This window comes from Lissotriton vulgaris, chromosome 9 (assembly GCF_964263255.1).
Source record: "Lissotriton vulgaris chromosome 9, aLisVul1.2, whole genome shotgun sequence".
NCBI classification, from domain to species: domain Eukaryota; kingdom Metazoa; phylum Chordata; class Amphibia; order Caudata; family Salamandridae; genus Lissotriton; species Lissotriton vulgaris.
This window is the reverse complement of record NC_141697.1, coordinates 352157690-352179318: the sequence shown is the minus strand read 5'-3', so window position 1 is coordinate 352179318 and position 21629 is coordinate 352157690. Positions and strand designations below refer to the sequence as shown.

The 21629-nt window shown below is 41.0% G+C and overlaps 1 protein-coding gene across 1 annotated transcript in view; it reads left to right on the top strand.

The window, feature by feature from the left end:
- Positions 1 to 21629, top strand: part of ASB2 (ankyrin repeat and SOCS box containing 2) — a 288752-nt gene that overhangs the window by 145393 nt on the left and 121730 nt on the right. Inside the window, exon 4 of the mRNA XM_086937715.1 lies at positions 10135 to 10301. Within this exon, the coding sequence (XP_086793841.1) occupies positions 10135 to 10301 (167 nt within the window). The remainder of the gene's footprint in view (positions 1 to 10134; positions 10302 to 21629) is intronic.

The following is a 21629-nucleotide window of genomic DNA, read 5'->3' as shown; positions in this document are numbered from 1 at the left end:
TAAAACACATTTTGTAATCCATATGGTGGAGGAGAAGTCTGTGGATATCAAAAAGATTTCCTATTTGAAGGTAAAATAAACAAATAATATTTGTAAAAGGTAATAAAAGAAATCTGACCCTAGGCTTGCAATGTGGAATATTCTGTCTTGAAGGGTCAGGTGATGGAGGTCTACGCTAGGCATGTTACATGTGACATGGTCAGGGCATGTCTCCCACACTTGAGAGGCCTCCTCACATCAACTCTGTGAGTTAGGTAGTAGTCCCAAATCTCCCTTATGCAGATGTCTAGCCTGTGGGCTGAATTCCTCTTTGTGAGCCTTGTTCTAGACACCTGTTTCCACAATGAACATTTGAGGGCAGGTGTTTCGAATGAATCTGATTTTCAATTTATCAGCTGTTTCGTTTTGTCAAAAATCGATTATGTTCTTCGCAAGACTAAGCTGATTTGCAAAACCGGAGGTGCTTTGAAGCGCGAGCGACAGCAAAATCCACTTGTTTCTCTTTTATAATTTTAAAAATGGTGCCATTTTAGTGCTAACATTCTTATAGAATTGATACCCACACAAAGCAACAGAAGCCCATCTAAGCAACTGCATGAATGAGACCACTGAAGGTGAACATGCTGCTCGTCAGTGCCGGGGAAAATTAATTCAATTGGAAGCCTCTTAATGAGTCTTCTGCAGATCCGTTGTCAGATGGTATCGCCTGAAGAAGGCTATCAGGCTGTGCCAGAGCTTTAAGTGGAGACACTCCAGCTCCCCCTGCCACTTACTGTTCTCAATCTGCGTCAATTATGGGCTTGATGGATGGAAGCTCAGCCCTCCAGCTCTTCGCTCAGGCAGCAGTGAGCCAGGATCTCAGAGCCAGATGTCAGCGCGTGACAGATGATGTGTAGTAGGAATTGCTAAGTTTCAGAAAAGGCTTTCAATGTAGAAGCCCTGATCGACAAGGGACAAAGTGGCTCAATTTTCTATGTGGAGTGGAAGTCAGTCTCAACATTGCTTCCAAAGCAGTGTACAAATATCCTGAAAATGTATTCAGCCCACGTATCAACCTATGGTGTCCGCGAGTACCCGAACCCTTCGTGAAATTCTTCACTTCTCCTGGTTTTTCAAGGTCATTATTCCCCTATAGCTGTTCTCAGCTAATTCAGAACTGGATGGCACCCTCGTCCCTTGCACGTAAGAGCGTCGGGCATGGTTGGGGGGGGGGGGGGCATGTGGGGCGGGATTTCAACAGACAAGGACAAGGGAAAATGAATTATTTATTTCACTTTCCCTCGTTGTCCCTCGAAATCCCACCCCACCCCACCACTCTTACCTGCACAGGCCACGGCTGCTGGATGGTAAGAAACTGCCTAAAACTCACTCAAGGAAAGCAGGATTTCTCCGTTTCACCAACAGCACCAAACAAACTTTGAATCAAGCCTGGCTGGCAAACACGAACCTCAACGACTCCACTCTCAGCTGACAGCAAATGTGAGTCCACTTGGATTCTCCCTTGACATAGACCTCTACTTAAAGAATCATATCTCTAACAAAACAACTACTGCATTGCACCAGCTCTGATGCCGAAACAGTGAAACTTTTTTCCCCAAGATCAACTTTTGATGAACGGGACAAAGATCGGTTCTCTCCTACCTGGATGAAGGCAACGGTCTGTACAGCAGCATCCCCAATTCCATTTAGTCACACTTGAAGGGCATCTTAAATACAATGGCTTGTTTCATCTATGGTGTGAAGAAATGTGACCACATATCTTCGATACTTCAGGAACTTCAGAATCTCTTGAATCTTGACCCAAAGCCGGATGGTGAATGCTCTGTGCCCAGATCCTGCCTTGCCTCAGGGTTGGACTTGGGCAAAAACAGGTATGGAGAAAAAAGTAAAAGTGGTCCACATTAGCAATCCAGATAGCTAAAAAAAAGTGGCCCACGTACGTGTGCAATTCGTGGCAGTTTGGAACCTGTAAAGACATGCTGTCAAGACATTTTGGGAGATTTAGGATTCTGCATGCATTTGTGCTTGCTGCAGGGAATATCCATGGACTTATCAGGGAAATCAAAATTACAAGGCAGTCCGCAGGCCATAAAACAGGCACAAAAATAGCAAAAATCGCCCCACTCAGTGGCCTTGTAAGACAAGCTCTTCTGGCACAGTCAGCTTGCTCTGTATGCCAATCCAACAATGTCTTGCCGCCGCCCGTAACTGGATGTAAAGAAATCATCTAAAACGGCATGCCAGCAAATCAGAAATCGTGACCTGGTGATCATTGTCACACATGGCACCCAACCTTTGGTGCTGGACGTTCTTTGTAGAGCTTTGGAGACCTCATGGCCTCTAATCTCAAACTTGGATCCCAAACAAACATGGCTGTTAGTACCTATTTTTATCAATCAATTTAGAACAGGTAGGAGACTCTTGAACTTCTCTGGCTTCTCTTACCAACTTCAAACGACCATTGCTGTTGTGTCTTTAGTATGACAATGCCATCTACCCTGGGCTCTTCATTACCAGATACAGAACAGTGCAGCATGACTTGTGTCTCCTGCCTCACTGCTACATCAACCTAGCCCTCCACACCCTACACTATTCCCCTTATTGCATGGACAATCTCTTTGATGTAAAAAGAGAACACCCGTCCAGGTTCGTTGGACAGTTCTGGTAGTGTCTAGTTTTAGTGTGGGACTGACAGGTATCTCCCTTATCCTCCCTCTTAGGTTTTATACTCTATATTAGAGGGGCATGTTTCTCCTGAGAAAGGCAAAAAGTACTAACCATCTAATCATCAAGTCATTAAACCTTATAAAGAACAAGAGGTTATTTTTTGGTACTATCAAGACAAAAGTGTTGAATTGGAGGACGTGAAAAAACAGGGAGTCAGTTTGGTTATCTATACCCAGGTTTTTGCAACAAACAATAGTCAACAAATGGACAAAATCTTTACCACAATAGTTAGGTAAGTGAACATTTGGTTAAGAACATATCACTACTTAGGTCTGGTAACAAAATATAAGTTTTATTCCATAATACAGTTATATTAAAAACAATTCATTAAAATCATTATACAATGTACATTTTCATCAGAATAATTCTTAAAATACAAATAAAAAGGTCACAGAATCAAAAGGTCGACGCGGCGTTTCAGCTTTTTTTTCTAGTATGCCTTCATCAGGACTGATTCTAGACAATTAAAATAATAAAACACATAGTTACCAGACACATCAATATCATCTTTTCACATCATTTGTCTGTCTATTGTTGCATTCTAAATCCTTTGTTGGTGATTTCTTTTATCGAACTACAGTTTTATTCCACATTCTTGCCCTGTTCTATGTGTTCAATTACATTTTTCAATTACATTTTCTTAAAAAAACTTTTATGAGTCTACCCCACTGTTTGCCTTTCCCAAGGATGTATGTACTCCATATGTTACAGAGACCCCCATTAGTTCCGACACTAAAAAGGAAAGAAAGTACTTCCTATAATAAGGTGCGTACCTTGTTGTTCCAGTTGAGATTGTTATCTCCCTGGATTGAGTATACTCAATCCTAAAAATCAAATCTTTGTATATATTAGAAATGATCATTAATTATTGGATCTCTATCTAGGAGACACAACACCCTTGTACATATTGAATTAACAAGGCTGTAAGAGTCCTAATTCTAAAAAAGGATTTCTTCTTGGAACCAAGCAGTTCTATCCAGGGAGATAACAATCTCAACTGGAACAACAAGGTACGCACCTTATTATAGGAAGTACTTTCTTTCCTTTTTAGTGTCGGAACTAATGGGGGTCTCTGTAACATATGGAGTACATACATCCTTGGGAAAGGCAAACAGTGGGGTAGACTCATAAAAGTTTTTTTAAGAAAATGTAATTGAAAAATGTAATTGAACACATAGAACAGGGCAAGAATGTGGAATAAAACTGTAGTTCGATAAAAGAAATCACCAACAAAGGATTTAGAATGCAACAATAGACAGACAAATGATGTGAAAAGATGATATTGATGTGTCTGGTAACTATGTGTTTTATTATTTTAATTGTCTAGAATCAGTCCTGATGAAGGCATACTAGAAAAAAAAGCTGAAACGCCGCGTCGACCTTTTGATTCTGTGACCTTTTTATTTGTATTTTAAGAATTATTCTGATGAAAATGTACATTGTATAATGATTTTAATGAATTGTTTTTAATATAACTGTATTATGGAATAAAACTTATATTTTGTTACCAGACCTAAGTAGTGATATGTTCTTAACCAAATGTTCACTTACCTAACTATTGTGGTAATGATTTTGTCCATTTGTTGACTATTGTTTGTTGCAAAAACCTGGGTATAGATAACCAAACTGACTCCCTGTTTTTTCACGTCCTCCAATTCAACACTTTTGTCTTGATAGTACCAAAAAATAACCTCTTGTTCTTTATAAGGTTTAATGACTTGATGATTAGATGGTTAGTACTTTTTGCCTTTCTCAGGAGAAACATGCCCCTCTAATATAGAGTATAAAACCTAAGAGGGAGGATAAGGGAGATACCTGTCAGTCCCACACTAAAACTAGACACTACCAGAACTGTCCAACGAACCTGGACGGGTGTTCTCTTTTTACTTGAATGTTTCCCCACCGTCCTCTACAAAGTTAGAGTGGGGTCCTCCTACTTGTTTATACAACAATCTCTTTGATGGCCTTCTGTATTGCTACTTTACGCCAAATGGAATGAGGCCTTTTCTCCTGCAGGATGACGCACCACAAGCTTGAGTGCATTCTCTGATAAAAGACCCATGTCAGTTATAAAATTCCAATATATGACAAATCTCATCCTAAAAACTAAACATTCTCCACGGCAGCGAGACTATGGGAATCTCTTCATGTCCACATCTGGAATTTGACTACATATCTGACATTTTGTAACGCTGTAAAGGCGTTTCTGTGTTTCATACATCAGAAGTACTCAATATGATGAGCATCAGGGAAACAAACCTGCCCAATACCAGACCACTGCAACCAGTATTAGACCATTGTCACCCAATGGACATCAGTAAGAAACTTGGCTGAATGACCTGCTGCTACAAAACGTTGGCAGAGTGGGCATTACCAGTACAAAGAACTGGTCTCTACTTCCACATTTTCTGATTTACATATGACTATGAATCAAATGTTCTCCCCCTTCTCTTGGCTCCTCTCGTTTCTTGTTGTGTCATATCAGGGCATTTTCCTAGCTCTCACACACATCATCTACACATACACAAAGGTTTTCCATAGCAATGCTGCCTATTCACAAAACAAAATTTCAGAGCTGCCATTCCTTCACACCTCATAAACTTAGTGGCACATCAGGCTTGATGGAGAAACCTCACAGCAAATTGTTGGCCCTCTTAAAAATTGTGTGTGTTTATATGTGCCCCACCTGTGCATTCATGGGCGCACATGGAATCAGCCTCCACTTCACTGCCACACACCATGCTGGGGCTCCCAGCCTGGAGCCCCTACACCATTTCCTTTACATGTACCTTCTGTGGCATGCTTCTACAAACTCTCTGTCACATGAATGTGCTTTTATGGATATATCTGTATCCGAATAAAGATTTTTTAAATTGAATTGAATTGAAGGGAGCACGTCTTCATTAATTATGCAAACATGCCTTTCACTGTGCATTTATACCACATCATCTAACACTCTCCTTATGCATACATACATGGATGTGCATGCTTTGAAAGATAAGACAGCAGCGTATCGGTGGCAGTCACACACAGGGCAAAATATTCTTAAATATAGACTATCCAGTACAGAAAGAAGGGTGCAAAGGTGCTAACAGCTACATGGGACAGGCAGTTTCCAGTCATATTCTCAAAAGCTCCAAGATATACAGTTAGATTCCTCTCCTAAAAATGTGTGAATTGCACTTTAAGGAGATAAAGTTGCCCAAACAAGGGAACACCCAGAAAAAAGTAACAATCACTTTGTTTTAAAAAAAGGACTGAAAAATGTTTCCAGCCCTAGACACTACTTAAAAGACTGCTGCACAGATTATGAGGTTGATTCTGAATCTATATGTTATGTGTGCAGTATTTGTATATTGAAGTGCTCAGCGATTCCTTGGTATTGGACCTGACATCTTTGACGTGGTATTCCCCCAACATTTTGCTTTCAAGGCTCCTGTTTTTGCTTACTTCATTTTCGCTGACTTTAGGACTGTGCACACTTTAGTACTGCTAACGAAGGTTAAAGTGCTTGTGCTCTCTGCTTTAAACATGGTAACACTGGCTTACATCCAATAGGCACATTTAATTTGCTTGTAAGCCACTAGAAAGTGGCACTTCATGTACCTAGGGCCTGTAGACTAAATGCTAGTAGTGGATCAGCAGCACTCATTGGGCCACCCACGTAGGTAGCCCTTTTGAACATGTCTCAGGCCAGCCATTGCAACCCATGTGGGCGGTTTAAAATTGCCATTCCCACCTGGGAAAAGAAACCTTTTTTGCCAGGTCTAAACCTTCATAATACATATAAGTCATCCCTAAACAGCCCAGAGGACAGGATGTAAGGTATTTAAAGAGCTGGACATATACTTTTAAGTTTTGCATGTCCTGGTAGTGAAAAACTCTTAAATTAATTTTTCAGTACTGCAAGGCCTGCCTCTTCTATAGGATAACATTGGATTAACGTATTACATTCAATAAATGATAACTTTCAATTGAGAGCAGGTAGGAATATTGAGTTTGGTGTCTAAAGAATTAACAATTAAAACCCTCTTCTACTGTAAAGTCATGTTTTAAGTCACAATTCTGGGTGTGTGCAACCTGTTCCCAGTGTCACATGACTAGGTGTAGCTAGCAGTCGATCTTTGTATATTGCTTCCAGAGAGGGAGACAATGGAGCATAGGGGTTGGCAGGTTGGGCTATCTCTTGACTTGATGAGGACGAGGAGTTGTCACCGAACACACATCACAAGGACTCAGCTGATCCCACGGACCTCAAGAACTACTGACCCATCTCGCTTCACCCCTGCTGCTATAGTTGCTGAGAAGATAGTCAACGCAAAGCTGACGATATTCATCAAAGACAACGCCATCCTCGACCTGTCTCAATCCGGATTCCGAAGCAACCACAGCACCGAGACATCCCTACTCGCCGCCACAGACATTGCACACTCTTAACCAGACTACATGACACTGGCATACAAGAAACCACCATCGACTGCATCCGATAATTCCTCACCAGCAGAAGCGAAAGGATTAGACTGCCGCACTTCCTTCCTATTCCATGGAAAACACCTGCGGAGTCCCACAGGGGTAACCACTCAGCCTGACCCTCTACAACATCTACATGGCTTCCCTCGCTGCCATCGTCCAACAACACAGCCTCAATATTGTATCCTATGCTGATGACACCCAGCTCATCCTCTCCATCCCTAAGGACCCCACCACAGCCAGACTCAATTCCGAAAGGAATGCAGGACGTTGCAGCCTAGATGAGCAACAGCTGCCTAAAGCTCAACTCTGAGAAGACAGAAGTCCTTGTCCTCGAACCCACCCCTTCAGCATGGGACAACACATGGTGGCCCACTGCCCTCGGCACCCCACCGACCCCCAAGGACCATTCCAGAATCCTCGGGATTGTACTCGACTCATCCCTCTCCATGAACCGACAGGTCAACGCCATCACCTCCAGCTGCTTCAACACCCTCTACATCCTCCGTAAGACGTTCAAATGGATCCCCCCCGAATCAAGGAAGACAGTCACCCACATACTCATCACCAGTAGGCTGGCCTATGGAAATGCATTCTACGCCAGCATAACCAAGTCCCTACTCCGCAAACTCCAGACGATACAGAACACCGCCACCAGACTTGTCCTCAGCATCCCTCGACACGAACCCATCAGCCAACACCTATGGAAGCTCCACTGGCTCCCCGTGGAGAATAGAGTCACTCACAAGATCCCCACCCACGCCTACAAATGCCTACACAACCCCGGACCCAAATACCTCAATGACAGAGTCACCCTCCACGCACCCAAAAGAAACCTCTGATCAGCCGCCCTCGTCCTTGCTGAACCCCAGCACATCCACAGCAGGCAAAAGATCTTTCTCCTACATCGCGGCTAAGACCTGGAACTCCAACCACCTTGAACCCTTCACCTGAACTCTGTCTGCTGTATGTCCGAGCCTCCAAGTGTTGCCACTCAGTCCTGGACTCTTGGAAGTCGGCCTGAAGGTGCTCTGCCAGCCCCGCTGTGGTCCTGTGAAGCAGTATCGATGTAGTGTGAAGCATCTCCTTACAGCCGCATCGCGGCCACTGCACCGTGATGCATCCCCAATGCCAAACCTTGCATCGTAGTCCACAGTCTCCGTGGAACTGCCACTGCGCGATGTATTCTCAACACAGACCTTTGCATCGCAAGCCCCTCCTCAACGGCACTCTCGATGATGACACAGGACTCCGTGTTTCAGCCCCACAGCTTCTTTGGAACTGCTGGTGTGCAAAGCATCTTTGACGCAAGACTTCGCATTGCAAGCTCCTCATCAACTTCATCCCCGACAATGATGCAAGACTCCACAGTGCTGCCTCCCAGCTCCTCAGAAACGCCGCTGTGCGATGCACCCTTGACACAGGATCTCACAATGCTCGGCAAACTTTTTTTCAGCTGCCCTAAATTGGTCCCTGTATTCATCCAACACTCCATTATGATCAGCCTGCATTCGTGACTTTTTCCCGGTCTGGCGTGACCAGATAACCACTGTTGGCACTTTGTGCTTCTATGCACTATGTTCACTTAAACGTTTCACATTGCATATCTCTGGTTCTACTGATTGGATTTTTGTTTTTGTGGTCTCAAATATGAATAAATTTTACTCTGTTTTTCTAAATTGGTCTGAGTTTTTTCTTCTGTTGTGGTTTCACTTTATTACTGTTTGAGGTGCTTCATAAAATACTTAATACATTGCCTCTAAGTTAAGCCTGCCTGCCTGCTTTTCTGCCAAGCTTCCAGAGGGTTGAGCACAGGTTCATTTGTGGTTTGCTTGAGTCTCACCCTTACACACCCTGACAGAAATTGTGGTTGCTGCTTGAGTAGATTTCACCACTCCTTAACCAGTAACCCAGCTTCCAACACTTGGCCATTTTGTAAAGTTTGGCACATTGGAGTTTAGACTGTTACCTGCAGATAGATTATTTTTGAATGAGGAGAGGTTCTGGGAAGAGACAGGGACAATCCTCCATCTCGTCGTTGTGAGTATGGTTGGTGTTGGCTGCATGTTGTGGATCCTACTTGGAGTGGTGTGACAAGTCTTGAAACATACTGTCTTCCCACCAACTCATGTGAGTGAGATCAACACATTTTCAGGTTCTAGACAGTGATGTCTGCAGTTGTCGGTTCCTTGCAGAGGGGATTTGGCACTTGCCCCATTCCACCTCACTTATATGAGGGCAATCACTGTCTTCCATGGCTGTGCAGCTCTAGTTCCACCTCCCATAAACTATGCTTTTTGGACGCTGTGTCTCCCAGCCCCCGAGACTACCTTTCTTTGTTAGTCCTTGCCTCTCTGATATTAAGAAGTGGCTAATAAGAATAATGATATGATGGAATATGAGAGGCTCTGGTTTAAGTAGATGGAGATATGGTGGCATGATCAAGTGAGTGATCTCTACATAGAAGTGTGGAAAGGACTGTAGTTCCATGTCTCATAAACTGTACTTTCTGGACCCTGCGTCTTCCAGTCCCAGAGTCTACTTGTCTTTATGAACCCTTGTCTCTTTAATATAAGGAAGCAGATGATGAGCCCAATGCTATAGTGGGATGTGTGTGGAAGGAATCTAACTTGAAGGAGATATGTGGGTGTGAGCAGGTGTGTGATTCCCATTTGATAGGAGGGGACCTTTTCAGGTTCAGGTAGTGGGAGGGAAGAAAGGAAAGCATGGAAGGGAGGCACGGCCTTAAAGGGTGATTGCCATTCATAATGGTTGATGTTCTTTAAGGTTCCATTCGGGAGATCAGAGGGGGTGCAAAGTATGAAGTTTGCTGTATTGACTTTATATTAGGAAATACATGCTCTTATCTGTAAAGAGTACAGTACCTTTTGCTTTTTATAAACGTTTTTGAAACATCATTCTTGTTGGCTGTTCCAGGGAGAAGGACCCTCTTATTATTGCAATCAAGAATGGGGATGAGCACGCGTTAACCAACATAATCCAGTCTGGGCGAAATCTTTCTGAGGCCAACAAAGACGGCTGGCTACCAGTACATGAGGCTGCCTATTACGGCCAGCTGGGATGTCTGAAATTGCTGTTAAAAGGTTAGTAAACTCAACACTGTCAAAGCTGCTGGTAATGTATTTGATATATGCAAGGAGCAGGGTTTAAGGCATTTTAGGATAAGGACTCATGTTCACCACATCCATAAATGGTGGTCCCTGTAAGTTGGAAAGGGATCTCTTGAAGGGTTCTTGTAATGGGAATGATGCATGAAAGACTGAGACAAAAGCAGTAGGGAGCCTTCCAACTCCAGCTCCAAGACCTTTTCTCAGTGATAGCCAACAATACTTCTGGGAGAGCCAATTACGTTTATGAATCCATCAAGAGATCAGTGCTTACTAGAATACCCCATGCTACTCTTTTGAGCCAATATTTGTTAATACCACTCTTTGAAAGTATAATCATTATGAAGTATGGTGTAACACAATAACTGAATATTTAAATTGACAGGGTCTGTAGAGAAATAATAAATTAGTTTATACTACAACATGTCATCTTCAAGTCATTTTGAGGTGTTTGGTTGCCAAAAGTAAAAACTGCTGGTGATAGAAGGATGTAAGGCTTGATTCCCCCTTTCTAACACTCTTCGGTCTCTAATAACTCACCTTAGGGCCTTGGTTGGTTGCTGGTGTGAGCAAATTCATAAACAGGCATCTTCTGACAGACAGATTTTTTCTCATATCAGATTTGGATTGCAACCGTTCGAGACTCTGGGCTCTAGTATCCTGTGGTCTGTATTTTTTTGATGTTATCCTTTGAAAACTGGTTGTTGGATAGCTTTTGAATGCACTAATCATAGATTCCCTTATGGTCTGTAGTAGAATGCCAGTTTTTGGTCTGGCTAAAATAGTCTCTACTGCAGACCCTCTGCATGGTGCTTCATTTGATCTTCGACTTCACTAGTGGCTTTGGAGTTGCCCGCAAGGCGGGTTTCACTGGTGTGTGTTTTCCTAGGCTTAGGCACTTATTGACTGTCTAGTTTAGTGCTTCTTGGAGTCTATCAGTGACATTTTGGGGGAGTTTGGTCTAGATTATGTTGCATTAGTCCAATGCACCAATATCAGGGTTCTCTTCCACTTCTACATCATGATCGGGTTTTGGATGTGGGAGGAAATTTTGGAACATGAAAATCTGTAAATTGATACCTCTTGGAAGTTCCAGGTGCATCACACAGGAAGTGATGTGGTATGGTAAGTAAACTTTTATTTCACAAGTTGTAGCCTGCGGAGGTTGAACAGCTCATCCCTGGCCAGCTGTAAATCAACTGCCAGCTCTGGAACTCCGGACTCACGAATGGAACATGGAAGCCCTAGGCAGAGTGCTCCGTACTCCAGACACGAGACAGGAGACCAAAGCTCATTACTACAATATCCTTGAGCACATCTTTGATTATGGTTGCAAATGAAATATCTTCTCTGACTATTATTGCCAAGTGTGCTTCTTTCACAGGTATTGCTGGATATGGCCAAAACAAATGGCCTTCTTCCAGCAGAAACTGTGTTAGGGAACACACCCTTTTTTCAGTTGCATGGGGGTGAGGAAGGCTTCACATGGAAAATTGCTTCTACTTAAAGGAAAAAAAAGGAAAAAAATATAATGAAACCTATAAAATTCCTGATCTTATAGATATGTCTTTTTTGATGCACTAATATTCCACACAAGTAGGGTTGGAGATGGCAGGAAAGTTAAGAAAAACATACATTTCCATAAGCTATAAAGTACATTTTTACTATGCATAGGTGTAAATGTGCATGAAAGCTCACATTTTTAATCTTTGGTGAATTTGGCAATCATACCCCTTGTCCTCACACCCCTAAACTGCTTCAATAGTTGGTTAACCTTTAAAAATATCCTCACCATAGGTGGTAGTGGAACAACTGGACATGAACACAGAAGTGGGCATGGACTGCTTCCTTAGCTCCTTCAACACCAACATAATTCCAATTACTAGAACAAGCATGCAGAAGTTGGAGGAGTATAAATCTGTTTAGGCACACAGTGGGTCGTGATGCTCTTGAAGCAGCTACCTCAATAGTCTCCTTACCAGTGATATTTAGTTTGAGAAAAACTTTTCAGAGGTAAGGGGTGATTTTATATGATGAACATGGCAAAACCTGGAGAGGAAATTTCAAATGTTTTACTTGTAGCCCATTTGGAAGCTAAAAGGCGTGCAATAGCTAACTGGCATGGGGTTTGACTTACAAAGCTGAGCAAAATATCTGTTTCCCACAGAAAGGTCTATTCATTTTAATGGGGGGGGGGGGGATACAGAAATCATTCTTTTTTGCAAGTGATAGAATCTGATATCCCACAGAGGCCCTAGTGAAACCTTGAGTTCATTTTATAAGGTCACCTTTTCCTTCCTGCCTGTTCTCGGTAGTTTTGCTAGTGCCTGAGGGGCGGTTTAACACGCTGCAATGCCATGTATATAAAACGTGGGCAGGATTGTGGTAAAAGCCAGCATCTAAGAGCAAATACCACTCATCTGAAGCACTTTCCTTCGTCTTATGCCGTCATTGTGGCTGGCCACTTAATACCGATACGGATTGTATCAGCAGTTCCATGCAGTATGAGATCCTTGGGTTCACCATACAACTGTGTACATCCACCCGGAGAATGTGTCTGATATCTCCGGGTGAAATCCAGCCAAAAATTAGGAATTACATGGGAAATCTGACCTGCAATTACCGATTCCTATCTCATTTCTTAGTGGGCTCTCAGGGAGGGTCCATCGCCTAATGAGAGTGATTTTCCTTCACCCGGAGTAAGCGGTAATCCCCCTGTAGAGAACTCTGGGGTTGAGCAAATACTCGCACTTTTCATCACGTAATGGAGTATGATGACTCAGCATCTTTATTCATGTAAAGAATTTCTATTCGCTTACCTCTCCGTCCCCAGGCACGTCACTGTCAAAGAGCGTATGACGTCAGCAGGGGCTTTATTGCGTCAGTCTTCTCCGTTCTTTAGCCTCACTCACCCTCAGCCTGCGAAACTCTAGTCTGGTTTTCTCTGAAAGGAGAGGGCTCGGAACAGCTGCTCGACCCTGGAACACGCTAGGTCGCCATCCCCAAGGTATGGGCGGTTTGAACTTTGGAGACCCCCTCGGTTTGTGTATAAGTGCACCACGGCAGCCAATATGTTCTTATTTTGACCTCCAGTGCCACGGCAGCAGTCGGGTGACCCAGCTCATCGATTGTCATCTTGAAGAAATACTGAATTTCACAATATTGGCAAGTTGGTTCAAGCGCAGCTTTCCTGCCTATCCTTACTGAGCTGCTCGCTAAACTGTCTTGAGCCATGTGTTTCAGTAGTATTCATTCACTGTATCAGACCCAGACATGTTTTTAAGTTATTTACATTGTTTATTCCCTGCTCATCTCGGATAAACTGTTCTCTTCACAAAATGTTTTGTAAAAATATTGTTAAATATCCTCCCCCTCTGCCAATCCTCCCCCCTCCCCCCCCACACACACTTACGGCTTCTTGTTCTATAACCAGTGATCTGCTAAAAATAAATTCTTATCGCATAGTTATTATCCCTTTAGAAATGTGCATGTTAGCTCCCCCCCCCCCCCTCCACGTGCAGTAATATACGCTGCAAGTTTGTTATTTATATAGCGTTCTATTTGGAAGTCTCTAGGCACCGTGAACGTTGTAAAATAGTTAATTATTTTAATTTGTTGACTAAACCGTGGAAGATTACAGAAATGGGTAAGGAATAAAAAAAATAAAAAAATAATAATATATTTATAGCACATTGACAAAGGCAGGATTGCCGAAATGCGTTTGTTTCTTAACATGTTGTCGCCAAAAATCTGTAAGAAATCGAACTGATGTGAGTGCTGGTCCAATTCTACATGTTGTGGGGAGCTGGAATATATATATATATATATATATATATATATATATATATATATATATATATATATATATATATATATATATATATATATATATATATATATATATTTTTACAAAGCAATTTGAAATAAGTCACCGCACTGAGGAAGTTTTTTCCTTGATGGATTAAAAAGCTTAACCAAATCCTAGAAGAGTGCGGTGACTTATTTCAAATTGCTTTGTAAAAGTCTAAACGAGTCCTGTCCTTGACTCGGCACCGGCACCAGCTGAATGGTCGCTCCTTCTCCAGCAAGGGACATTTGCTTCTACATATATATATATATATATATATAACAGCGCAATCCTTCAGTCTTGAATGACTCGGAACACTGCACAGACCGCCTCACAGAAGCCAGTAATTTAGGTTTCATTATATATATACATAATTATGAAACATAATTGGGACAGTCATAGACAGCATATTGGACATTGGGTCTGGACATAATCAGTACATGTATGTAATGCCCTTGTAATCTCAAGCACTATAGAGAGAAAGGGACCGGTTTGCAATGCTCCTATTATCATAGTCTGAAATTTACAATCATAGGCTTACGGTTGACGGAAATTTCCGACTGTCCTGAAATTCACAAAGAATGCAAGAGAACACTTGAGGACCTGGGCTGTTTAAAATTTGCATGAGTACTCACATGCATAAACATCCAAGACTGCACATATTGGGCAGTTCCCAGTTTCAAAAGCATAAATTAGACGCAAATGAACTTGCTTTTTTTTCACACCATAATTTTTTCTGGGGGAAAAATGTCCTTCGCTTCTGTCTCCCCATCGGAAAACAGCATTTACAACACATGTTTTAGATTCCCGGCCATTACAATGCGGTTCTTACAACGACTGCGTTGTTACAACGCTAACGTCTGGATATGTCATCACGCACAACGTAGCGGTCATTTGGGTTGCTTAGCAACGATAAACACAATTCGTCGTTACAAATCTCGACGTTACCTCTTCATACAAGGTAATTTACTTGTTTATTTTTCTACGCTGATACACTCAGCTATAAGACTGAGTGTTCACAATAGATTCTGCTCATTTACAACGTGTGTCAACAACGCTGACACACACAGCTTTCATTACTCTTCGTACTTATTCTTACAACAACGTGTGTTTACTACGCTGATACACACAGCTGACATTGCATACTTACTACAATGTGTATCGTGCATTTTCTTATACGCTGATACACACAGCTGATTTAAGACTGTTACAACGTGTATCTTCTACGCTGATACACACAGCTGACTTCATAGTTTGACTTTACTTGCGTAATTTATATTTTCATACACACAGTTAACTCTGGAGTTACTTTTCATATTTATTACAGTTAATTTTTTCATTTAATAATTTTAAACAGTAATATGTCTTATTAGTTCTTATTTGACACTGTTGTTTATTTATCCAGGATGGCACAACAGACTGCAGTCCTTCCTTCTTCCTTCCTTCCAGAACCAGGTACTCCAAAAATAAAATGGTCCCATTGGTTCAAAGCCTTTAATAGCTATATAATTGCCATAGATGCTGTGAAATTTTCTGCTGCAAGGAAAAATGCAATGTTATACAGTGCCTTGGGCGCTGAGGGTCAAAGAATCTTTGATCATCAACCCCCTGTTGTTAGACCTCCCTCAGATGATTGGAATGAGTACACTGAGGCTATTACTCGTTTAGAAAAATATTTTAAGGATGAACCAAGCGTAATTGTCGAAAGACATAGATTTTATACACGCAAACAAAGGGAGTATGAGAAAATTGATATATTTTTAGCTGAGTTGAGAATTTTGGCTGCAACTTGTGAATTTGAAGGCCCTATTGATCAGTATCTCAGGGATCAAATTGTTGTAAATTGCTTTAATAACAAAGTTCAGGAAAGAATTTTATGTTGTCGTAACCCTTCTTTGCAAGAAACTTTGGAATTAGCTAGAGGTATAGAAAGATCTGCTTTTGCTTCCAAAGAGTTAGGCAATAATAAACCTACACATGTAGATTTAGTAAAATCTACTTCCTCAAAGAATTCTCAACGTAGTCAACCTCCAAAACTTGAATGGAAAAAGTCTGATAAACCTCCCACTTGTTATAGATGTGGATCAAAGTTACACCTTGCTAATTCAACTTCTTGTCCTGCCTTAAAAAAACAATGCACTACTTGTAAAAAGATTGGTCATTTTGCAACAGTCTGCAAATTTAAATCCAAGACAATGTACCTTGAAATTTCGGATCCTGATAATTCTAATACATGTGAAGAACAGATTGTAAAAAAAATGTTGTTGTCTGTAGACATGATAGATGATCATGATGATCCTTCTATCTATGATCCAGTATGTGATTTAAAAATTGGTGGGATTCTAGTCAAGGTTACCGTAGATTCGGGATCCCCTATCACCATTATTGCAGATTTGTTATTTCTTAAACATTGGGACGAGAATCTACTTCTTCCTCCTGATATACGTACTGTTGCATTCAATGGCAAGGTCATTGATTTATTGGGTTTCTTTAACGACAGTTTAACATTTGAAGATCGTTCTATTCAGGCCAAAATTTATGTATCTAAAAAAGGTTATAATGTTTTAGGTTGGAAAGATCAAGGTAAATTTCCATTAGTATTAAGACCTGGTACCAGAAATCCTATTTCTTTAGACCGTTCTACTACAATTAATGCTCTGACTACTGAGGAACTTTCTTTGGAAAGTATTATAAACAAATACAACAATGTTTTTTCTGACAATCTTGGTTCAGTCAAAGGCTTCGAACACAAAATCATTTTGAAGCCTGATGCTGTCCCAGTGATTCATAAAGTAAGACATGTTCCACTGAGTATTATGGAAAGGCTGAAGACTCATCTTCAACAACTGAGTAAAGAGGGAGTCATTGAAAACATCAACTCTTCGTTGTGGGTTTCTCCAATTGTAGTCGCACTTAAGAAGAACTGTGATGAACTCAGGCTATGTGTAGACCTAAGAGCCCTAAATAAAAATATTCAGGTAGATTGTTTTCCTCTCCCACGTATTCAAGATATGTTGGCTCAATTAAGGGGCACAAAGGTTTTCTCTACCATAGACCTATGAGCAGCTTATCACCAGATAGAATTATGTGAAGAGTCTAAAGACTTAACTGCTTTCAACACCCCTTTTGGTCTTTTTAGATATCTGAGGCTACCTTTTGGTCTTGCCTCAGCGGCTTCAGTTTTTCAGAAACTAATGTTTCAACTATTTGGAGAAGTTCGTGACGTCTTAGCCTACCAAGATGACATTTTGATTTCTACTAACACTGTGGAAGAACATCTTGTCAAACTTGATCAAGTTATTGGTATTTTAAGTGACCATGGCATGACTGTTAAAAAACAGAAATGCAAATTTCTCCTTAGTGAGGTTGAATATCTTGGCCATACCATCTCTCACAAAGGCATTGCTCCAAAACATGATCTTTTACAAGGCATTCGTGATTGTGCTCAACCCAGTAACAAAGATCAATTAAGATCATTTTTGGGTTTGAGTGAATTTTACTCCAGATTTGTACAGAATTTTGCACATGTTAGTGAGCCTTTGAGGTCACTTACTAGGAATAATGTTAAATTCGTGTGGGATGAAGTACATAAAGTGGCTTTTGATTCTTTAAAGGAATTGATTATACATGCCCCAGCTCTCAAACCTTTTGATGGGAACTCTCTCTCATTTATTACAGTGGATGCTAGTAATACCGGTTTAGGTGCTGTACTTAGTCAAGCTGATGGTGGGATTGAAAATGTTGTTGCCTTTGCATCCCGTCAACTGTCCTCTTCTGAAAGAAATTATAGTACCATCGAAAAGGAAGCCTTAGCTTGCGTTTGGGGAGTTAGACATTTTTCCACATATGTTTGGGGCCGTGAATTTGTATTGGTTTCAGATCATAAGCCATTGATTTTTATCTGGAATGACAAGGGTTTAAGGAATGCTAGCCCTAGATTAAGCCGTCTTCTTTCAAAGCTTTATGACTTCAATTTCATTATGAGGCATATCCCTGGTGGGAAGAACTTCACGGCTGATTTTTTGTGAAGGTGTCCTTCGAGTTCATTGAAGTTTTCGCCCATTCTTGATGACAAAGAGGTAGTTGTCAACCTTCTAGATGGACTTGTTCTAGCTAAGGATGTGATTTCTGAGTCTGTTTGGATTAAAGAGTCTTTGCGGGATTCTTCTTTTCACACTCTAAGAAAGTATATTGCTGAAGGTTGGCCGAGAGAGAATCTTGTTGATAAGGATCTTCTTCCTTTCTCTAAAATCAGAGATGAATTAAGTTTGGAGGGTGATTTACTCTTGAGAGGTGTTTCCCTCATTCCTCCCCTTTCTATTCGAGATAAGATCATTGAAATTGCCCACAAAGGTCATGGTGGGATCACAAGCACTAAAAAAAGATTGAGGCTTCATTATTGGTGGCCAGGGATGGACATCTGTGTAGATACCTTTTTAAATGGCTGTAGCGAGTGTTCTCATGCTGAGAAATCTTTACGGACTGTTAACAAACCCTTGTGTCCTGTTGCTTTCCCTGACAGTCCATGGGAAAAATTGGGTATGGATTTTCTAGGGCCTATTGGTGGGTTAAACCAGGGTTTCAGGTTTATACTTACTATTGTAGACTATCACTCCAAGTGGCTTGCCTGTGAATTTTTAAAAGAGCCCAATACCTATAACGTCATAAAATGCCTTAAGAAACTTTTCCAGTCCGAAGGAATTCCCAAATTCTTAGTATCGGATAATGGGGTACAATTTGTATCTCATGAGATGAACAGTTTTTTGGATAATTTTGCCATTAAACATCTCACCACTGCCTTGTACTCCCCACAGGGTAACGGTTTAGTAGAGAGAGCGAATCGTATCCTGAAGGATGCAGTCCAATTAGCTATTTCATCTGGTCTTTGTGTTCAAGATGTTGTCTGCGACAGGGTTTGGTCTTACAACAACACACCACATTCAACCACTGGGGTGACACCTTTCCTCTTGTTAAGAGGGAGACAATCCTTTAATGAATTATCACCTGGTTGGGTTGTTAGCAAAACTGCTCAAGGTAAAAGTGTTGTTGATCTTGATCATGTCAAGGACAAGGTTGCATCTTCTCAACTCAAGTCCAAGATCAGGTATGACTTGGACAAACATGTAAAAGATGTTTCTTTTAACATTGGTGATAAGGTTAGAATTCGTAGACGATGTAAGACCAAGGGTTCAAAATGTTATCCGGAGACAATTATTGTTCAAATCGGCAAACATGCTGTCAAAGTCACTGGTGGTAAGTGGTGGAGTAAAAGAGCTGTTTCAAAAGTAAAGGGCTCGGGTGTTGCTCCTATTGATGTTTCAGGTTCCAATGTCACTCCGGATGCAGTTGCCTCTAATAATGTGTTTCCCGACAATTTTCCGTCTTGTAGTCCGAGTATACTTGATGGAGACATATCTTTGCTTGATAATTCTAATGTCCATGAGGAAGAGGTTCTTCAATCTACTCCTCCTTTGGTGACTTCTGATGATATTAACACTATTCCTGTAGATGTACCTCAATTTTCCTCAGATTTCTCTGAGGTCTCTGCTTCCTGTTTAAAGTCTTCTAGAATTAAGTTTACTCCCAAATATTTGAATGATTACATTACTTGATATGTTGTTCAGTTCTAAATCATTGTTTTTGTTTTTCAATTTTTTGGCTCCACTTTGTTTTGTTTTATAATTATGGGGAAGGAGGTGTGTTATATCCTTTCTTATGTTATCTTATCCTATTTTTCCCATCCTATGTTTCCCTATTGTTCATGCTGTTCATGTATTTGCTTCCTAGCACCTGGTTGCTAGGTTATTGTAGAATGTTATTCTCCTGATCTTCAGTTGAAGACTGGAGCTTCTTGGATGTGCACTCTGATGGATCTTATGCTGTACTTGAAACTCTTAATTAAACTTAATCTTTAAGTTTACCTCCTTCTCCTGTCCTTCCTTGGATACAACATAAATTGGCGACGAAGATGAAGATCAGGAGAATAACATTCTACAATAACCTAGCAACCAGGTGCTAGGAAGCAAATACATGAACAGCATGAACAATAGGGAAACATAGGATGGGAAACATAGGATAAGATAACATAAGAAAGGATATAACACACCTCCTTCCCCATAATTATAAAACAAAACAAAGTGGAGCCAAAAAATTGAAAAACAAAAACAATGATTTAGAACTGAACAACATATCAAGTAATGTAATCATTCAAATATTTGGGAGTAAACTTAATTCTAGAAGACTTTAAACAGGAAGCAGAGACCTCAGAGGAATCTGAGGAAAATTGAGGTACATCTACAGGAATAGTGTTAATATCATCAGAAGTCACCAAAGGAGGAGTAGATTGAAGAACCTCTTCCTCATGGACATTAGAATTATCAAGCAAAGATATGTCTCCATCAAGTATACTCGGACTACAAGACGGAAAATTGTCGGGAAACACATTATTAGAGGCAACTGCATCCGGAGTGACATTGGAACCTGAAACATCAATAGGAGCAACACCCGAGCCCTTTACTTTTGAAACAGCTCTTTTACTCCACCACTTACCACCAGTGACTTTGACAGCATGTTTGCCGATTTGAACAATAGTTGTCTCCGGATAAAATTTTGAACCCTTGGTCTTACATGGTCTACGAATTCTAACCTTATCACCAATGTTAAAAGAAACATCTTTTACATGTTTGTCCAAGTCATACCTGATCTTGGACTTGAGTTGAGAAGATCCAACCTTGTCCTTGACATGATCAAGATCAACAACACTTTTACCTTGAGCAGTTTTGCTAACAACCCAACCAGGTGATAATTCATTAAAGGATTGTCTCCCTCTTAACAAGAGGAAAGGTGTCACCCCAGTGGTTGAATGTGGTGTGTTGTTGTAAGACCAAACCCTGTCGCAGACAACATCTTGAACACAAAGACCAGATGAAATAGCTAATTGGACTGCATCCTTCAGGATACGATTCGCTCTCTCTACTAAACCGTTACCCTGTGGGGAGTACAAGGCAGTGGTGAGATATTTAATGGCAAAATTATCCAAAAAACTGTTCATCTCATGAGATACAAATTGTACCCCATTATCCGATACTAAGAATTTGGGAATTCCTTCGGACTGGAAAAGTTTCTTAAGGCATTTTATGACGTTATAGGTATTGGGCTCTTTTAAAAATTCACAGGCAAGCCACTTGGAGTGATAGTCTACAATAGTAAGTATAAACCTGAAACCCTGGTTTAACCCACCAATAGGCCCTAGAAAATCCATACCCAATTTTTCCCATGGACTGTCAGGGAAAGCAACAGGACACAAGGGTTTGTTAACAGTCCGTAAAGATTTCTCAGCATGAGAACACTCGCTACAGCCATTTAAAAAGGTATCTACACAGATGTCCATCCCTGGCCACCAATAATGAAGCCTCAATCTTTTTTTAGTGCTTGTGATCCCACCATGACCTTTGTGG